The following is a 7,384-nucleotide window of genomic DNA, read 5'->3' on the forward strand; positions in this document are numbered from 1 at the left end:
ATAATATATAACTCTATATATATATATATATATATATATATAAACACTCTCTATATATAATAATAATATATTATAACACTCTATATATCTAATAATAATAATATATAACACTATGTATATAATAATAAGGTGCCATTGGAACCAGATGATCCATGTTATTCACTTCAGCTGTCACTGGTTTTAATGTTGTGGCTGATTGGTGCATCTACTGCCAGTTTGTCATCAACTCAATCGCTGCCAGTCAGTAAATTGTGTTATGATAAAACTTGCCTCTCTGGAGACCATTATATATATATTAAGTCTTCACTAAATAAATCAACAGACACGGCTTCTCTTTTCATTTTATTTTAAAAAGTCTAAAATTACACCACTGTACTGTATATTGCCGCTGGACACCATTAATGTTCATGGCATTGTATACATTGCCTTTTGCTGTGTGATGTTACAGCTGCAGGCCTACGCATGCTCCTTTCGCTTGAACAGCCTTTTGAAAGCCAGCTTGAAATCATTGTTGAAGCTGGTGTACAGCAGCGGGTTGATGAGAGAATTGACGTAGCCGAGCCAAGTCAGGAAGTCAGAGACGAGGGGTGAGGGCTGCAGCACCCTCAGGCCCACCAGGAGCTCCTTCACAAAGAACGGCAGCCAGCACATGATGAACGCCCCCAGAATGAGGCCGAGGATTCGCGCCGCCTTCCTCTCACGCAAGGTGCAGATGGCGTTCCTCTCATCCGGTCCGTCCATCTCGCCCTCCATCGCCTGGATGCGCACGCTGGCGTTCAGGGTGTCCGTGGCCAGCGCGGGATCGGAGATGGACAGGTCGGACACGCAGAAGGCCCTGGCCACGCGGCAGCGCTCCACAGAGTTCTGACTCCCAGCGCTTCGGCTGCTCAGGTGCCGAGAGGAGCTGCGTTTGTGGTAGAGCGTCTTGGCGGCATTGTAGATCCTGTAGTAGAGGATGAGGATGAGGATCATGGGGATGTAGAAGGCCCCGAACGTGGAGTATACGGTGTAGCCCACGTGGTCGTGTTCGATGAAGCACTGCTCGGCACTGCTGGGCCGGTGCCTCCAGAAGAGGGGGGGCACGGATATGAGCATGGAGATGCACCACACGGTCCCCACCATGGCGGCCGAGCGGCGGCCCGAGCGCTTGCGGGCGTACTCGATGGCCCTGGTGATGGCCCAGTAGCGGTCCAGTGCGATGACGCTCAGGTGCAGGATGGAGCAGGTGCAGCAGGTCATGTCCAGGCTGAGCCACGCCTCGCACGCCACGTCGCCCAGCGACCACTTCTTCGTGGCGACGTACAGGATGCTGAGCGGCATCACCAGGACGGCGACCAGGAAGTCCGTGACGGCCAGCGAACAGATCAGGTAGTTGGCAGGCAAGTGGAGCTTCTTGGTGGTGCAGATGGCGGCGATGACGGCCCCGTTGACAGCAGCGGTCAGGAGGGCGAGCACCCCGAGTACAAACGCCGCGATCGCCATCTTGTCGGTGAATGTAACCGCCTGGAGGCCGGTGGGCGGCGGCGGGCCCGTGAAGTTGGTGATGTTGGGTCCTGTGCTGCTGTCCCCTAGGTATCTCTCCATCTCCGTCTCCATCTCCACCCCTTCCCTGCACTTGGGCTCTCCGCAACGCTTCCCAGGGAGGCTCACTGGTCATTCTGTAACGGAACAAAAAAAACACATCGATTTATTTCTCCGAGTCACGTCACCTGTATTAATGGAGCCCTCAGTCACAGTCCCGTCGCAAAGGGCTTCACAAGCTTCACATTTCACATAGAAATCAACGGCAGAGCCCGGTCCTAACCTCCACCCCAGCAAGGAAACACTCCCAGAAAAAAACTATTTGGGGAAGAAAATGGAAGAAACCTTGAGAAGGGAGGGATCCCGCTTCCAGGACGGCCAGCCAGCATTGTTATTAGCAGTGCATCCATCAACTGTAGATGTTGACGCCACAATTCAAATTTCAGTCACCCATCCTTCCATTTTCCTCTCTTTTTCTCACTTAACAGCACAATAAATAAAGAGAATAAACTGAAAAAAGTGTCAAGATACAGTATTTGCTGTGTATCACGAAGTGGCACTCGAAGATAAACAACCTTGAAAATGCGATTCAAGCCTCATTCCAGCGGTTTGTTCGCCACCTCACCACGAAAGTCAGAGGGTGAGAGTGTAAAGTACGACTTCTGACTACAAAGAAAATGTAAAATAACACCACACCCTCAATGGGAAATATAAGAGAGTACCGAAACAGCTGATCCCCACTCTCTGAAGGACACAGAGGTAATGATGAAGATTCATCACACACCACAACCCATACAACCATGTGGTGACCGCAACCAACACACACACACACACACACAGCTCTTTCCCATTGAGACTTGTCCTTCCTCCAGGGGGCAGGCCAGGAGCGGTGGCAGTTCACCGATTTCAGTGTCCATCACTGATCAGACGACAATGTTGTGCATGTTTCAAGTGGGCCTCCATATGATGTCATATGGAGAAAACCCCATGTGCACATGGCGAGAAAATGCAAAGTCCAAACAGAAAGGCCCCTAAATGTGACAAATAAAGCTCTTGAAACTTGAATTGAGAGAGAACCCACCGGATGCCCACAGTGCCCCAGGTGGGAACCCAACCCAGGACCTTCTTGCTGTGAGGCACTAGTGCAAGCACTGTGCCTCTGCGCCCACTTTTTGGGTTAAGAGACATAACGGGACACAGCCGACTGAGTTAAGAGCTGATGGAGGTGATGTGGGAGGGCGGGGTCCATCGCGTGGCTCAGGCCCTGTCACACAGTTGAACGCGGCTCCTTTTAGATCCTTTCAACGACCATCAGCTGAATGGGGAAACACCAGTCTGGGGATAAGTTTCCACTCGATGAGGCTTGAATGTCAATTTGGGAAAGGATTTCACACCTTGCGTATTCTTTAGAATGAAAACCCTGATACTGATCAAACAAATAAGTGCAAATTGTACTTTTTCTTCTGTTAAGTACTTAAAGCAGCACTATTTCACTTTTGGGATTCGTGAATTGGCGTCCCTCCAGTTTCTGAGTGCAATTGCACCTTTACTGGAGCCTCTGCATGGTGAGGGACGGGGCACCCTGCTACCGGTGTATGAACCAGATTTCCTCGGCCTGGCAGATCGGCTCACAAGCGTGAGGCGGGGGGAATGAAAGAGGTGACATTCGCCATATTACAAATCAGTGTGCAATCAAAATGATTTTAAAGCTGTTATTTTAAGGTAAGAAAAGTGACAGTGCTGCTTTAATGAGATACTTTAAGTAGAATAAACAGATAAAAATGGATTTTTGATGTGAAATAACATGATATCGATCGGTTGATGCACACTGACTCTTCCATCTCACCAGATTTCATAAGATTCACCTAACACTACTGAACAGTAGTTGGATTCCATTCAGTAGAATAATGGTACCCCAGATCTGTGGTTCTCAATGTGGCAAAATGATCAATAGTTAAACTTCATCATAATTTCATTTCCAATCCATTATAATGTCCAGCAATGAAAGTTTGGGTCCTAGTTTCACTGTTATCTCCATGACTGCAGTAGAGACACCAAATCAGATCTAACAATGAAAATATTGATATTGATAGATAGACAGATAAACAGATAGATAGACAGGTACATAGATCGATCGATAGACATAGATAGATAGATAGATAGATAGATAGAGAACTTCTACTCTGTGAGGTAAGTGCTGGAGGTACGTAAGTTCAGGTAAGTTTCATTCAGTAGGATTTAAATGTATATTTAATGCAACACAGTCAATTAATTCTATTATATAATTATTGAACCCAGAATCGCGATTGTGGCACTGCCCCGTGCGGCTGCCTGCGCAAGCTCCTTGTGTCGATTACACACATTTTGGTATCTTTTAGTATTTTTGGAGCTTATAGAGCTTATTGTGCGTAATCACCGGGTGTCATGACATTTCACTGCATATATGTATGACCGTATGTGACAAATAATCTCTTGAAATTGATCTCAATGATTTCGTCCTGTACAGCGTCCACCTCTCTGGAAGAAATTCCCCGACTCTGTGGTTCAATCAGCAATCTGTGTTTAGATAGTTGTGGCGGTTTTTCCTATCCAATGCCCCCAAGTGGCGTATACAGAGACACAGACAATGGGGTTGTAGACACACCAGTTTATAGTAGAGAGTGGGCTAGGAGGAATAAGCCCAGGAGCAGATGGAGATGTGTCATGACAAGGGCTCCTCTCCTGAGTGAGTGTGGGGATGGAGCTTTTACCTGTGGCTCGTTAGACCAACCAACGAGCCACAGGTATGCACCCACTCTGATCCTGGGCCCCAATTACCTAGGCACAGGTCAGGTGTGGCTGCTCAAACCACACCATCCCCACACACATACCCCCGACACCAAACTGAGGGCAGGGAGAATGCCTGGCCAAAGCCTACCCCCCCCCCACCAACAAGTAGAGAACAAAAAACAGAAAAAAAAAAAAGCCCAACACACCGGACTCCGAAACAGGGTTTCTATACCTTAAACTAAAAATAAAAAATTTACTGGTCCCTTGGAAAGGGACCTAGTTCCTCGGAACAGCAAGGTCCATTGACTTCCTTCTCCCAGGGCGACGACAGACTGCCCCTCCTCCCTTCCGGAGCGTTGGGCCTCGGGCTGCTGTGCTGGCGGGTGAAGGAATGGCCGGACTTCGGTCTTGTGGGGGCTGCTTGGAGAGGTGGCCCGGCTGCTCGGCTGCTGGATGGTCCCGGCAGTGGCTGCTGGGTGGAGTAGCTAGCCCTTCTGTATCCCTTCCCTGTGCCGGAGAGTCCCTGTTCAGATACCAGTGTGGCAGTTTCTCCTACCACACGCCACCCAAGTGGCGTATACAGGGCCCTCCGGTACTGAGACACAGACGACAGGGTTGTATACACACCAGTTAGAGAGTGGGCCAGTTGGAATAAGCCCAGGAGCAGATGGACATGTGTCGTGAAAAGGGCTCCTCTCCTGAGTGAATGTGGGGATGGAAGTTTTACCTGTTGCTCGTTAGACAAACCAACGAGCAATAGGTGTACAGTCATGCTAATCCTGGGCCCCAATTACTTAGGTCAGGTGTGGCTGCTCAAACCACACCACAATAAAATATATACTGTAAGTCATATTATATATATAATATTACATACAACTTTGAAAATAGGTATATCTATTCAACGTCGGTCATTTTGAATTAATAACTCTTTATAGGTGTACATTATCACTAGACGATAATATACTGCATGACCCCTGTGTTTCCCTGTTGTATTTCTTTAAACGTGAATATAACCCAATGCTTCCACTGAAAACACAAACGGCTCCTCTGTTCTGAGCTTCACTTGAAGTTTGTTTCCTTGGAGGCGTCAAGAGGCTTGAAAGAGGAAACACAAACACACAGAACCGCAGTATTTTTAGAGCTTACTGTGGGTTATCACCAGGTGTCATGACATTTCATTGCATATACAGTATGTATGACCGTATGTTTATGTATGTGACAAGTAATCTCTTGAATTTGAAAAACACAGAAACTGTTAGGAATGAGGTCAAGATGAACCCAAATGCAGGACACACAGCTATGAAGGAGTTTATACAGGGGTTTAATGGGTAGACAGGCAGGAATCCAGAACAGGCAACAGGGGGGGGAGATCAGGACCGGCAGGGACTCAGGATCCAGGAGGAGAGGAGGCAGAGGGGGATCAAGAGTTCAGGGCACACACCCAGGGAAACAGGCAGGAACAAAAACTCTGAAGACATGCAAGAGACATGCAACGAACCCACACCGACAGAGGGAATAGGACCCGGTTAAATATCTAAGGAATGACGAGGAAGGTGGAGACAGGTGGTGGGATTACTAACTGAGGACAGGTGTGCAGTGAGAGGGACGTGACATGACACCAGACACAGATAGACAGGGAATCAAGGCAGGAGAGGATCATGACAGAAACACAAAGAAACACATAAAACCACAAACAGAAACACACAGAAACACACAACGTCCAATCAGTCCCAGGTGAGTCACCGTCTCAAGAGATTCAAGTGGAGGTGAGCGCTGCCAGAACCTGCACAGGGCTCAGAGGTGGAGGTGGAGTAGACGTAGTTGTTGTTGTAATAGTAGAAATACTACTTCTGCTACTACGGTCCCTGGCGATGGGAGGTCGTTATGTTCACGTTTTTGATTTCATACGAAGAGCCAAGTGGGAAATAAATCTCAATCTCAAATAAAAACACACTGAGCGCTCGCCCAGCGTGAGCCTGCTCAAGTCCACGGGCAATGTCCGATTTTTAGGTGGGCGTGGTTAATTGCAGGACAATAATGAGTAATTCAAATAGAAATAGAAATAAATAGAATTCCCCACAGGAACCTGCAAGTTGCTGTTGAAGGCGCGCTGAACAGTGAAGCGATGCGGCTTTCTGACCTTCAGACACGGCTCAGGCTCCTGGTCAGTGGTGCTCATATCCACATCAGTAATGATTGGTCCAAGCATTTCTTGCGTATGAAAATGTTATGACGGCACCAATATTCATCCCTGAAATACCCTAAAATGATTGATATTGAGGCATCGGTCCAGAAATAATGTGATATTTTATTTTGTTACTGTCTCCCAGCCCTACGGCAGATATCACACCACAACCTCCCGCTGCCTCAGTAGCTGTGATGATATTTTTGTTTATGCGGTGGAATGTCTCCGAATAATGTCTCAGTATAATTCGGCCGCATCGGACGCTTGTAACGTGGGGGGGGGGGGGGTCCTGTTTTCTCTTCCCGTGGGCCATGGCTAATGCGATGCGACGTCCCAGCGCTTTGGAAGCCGCGCACCCCCAGGACGAGATGTGCGGCGGGAGAGGCGGCGTCGCGGCGGAGGGGAAGTGACGGCCCCCGAGACCGGAGCACATCACAGGACCGTCGCACGTCGGCATTGTCTTATCGTTCCGCGGCGTGGGGCGCTTTCCTTGGTCGTTTGATTCTAACGAGCCGCTTTGCCATTGGACAAAAATAGAACATTTATACATTTTTTTTTTAAACGCCAGCAACTTGGTAGGAAAAGAGAAAAATCCCACAGCATGACATCACAGCCCGTATGGATGTGATGCATGTACTGTACCGATTGAGGTGACGTTTGAGAGCACGGATCCTTCTCTTACCACCTATTATCTATCTATCTACCTATTATGCTCCATTTAACACATGTTAATATAGGTCTCTGAGGTCCCCAAAACATGAATTTTTTTGCTGAAAATACGACTCAGATTATGCATTCTAGCCACTTTGACATGCCTCCAAGGCCGGACTGTTCCGAAACAGGCTGTTTCAGTGTGTGTATCTTTGATTGCCAATGAGCAGCTAAGCCCCTAGTTCTGAGCCAATGGGG

At 48.0% G+C, this 7,384-nt stretch overlaps 1 protein-coding gene across 1 annotated transcript; it reads right to left on the bottom strand.

Annotated features, from left to right (window-relative positions):
* Positions 1-456: 456 nt before the first annotated feature.
* htr1e (5-hydroxytryptamine receptor 1E) lies at positions 457-1,596 on the bottom strand (the record flags this gene model as incomplete). The annotated part of the gene is made up of 1 exon (XM_080023961.1): positions 457-1,596. The coding sequence occupies one exon, from the start codon at positions 1,594-1,596 to the stop codon at positions 457-459; it is 1,140 nt and encodes a 379-aa protein (XP_079880087.1).
* Between the last annotated feature and the right edge of the window lie 5,788 nt (positions 1,597-7,384).

Source organism: Zeus faber (assembly GCF_960531495.2).
Source record: "Zeus faber genome assembly, chromosome: 2".
Taxonomy (NCBI): domain Eukaryota; kingdom Metazoa; phylum Chordata; class Actinopteri; order Zeiformes; family Zeidae; genus Zeus; species Zeus faber.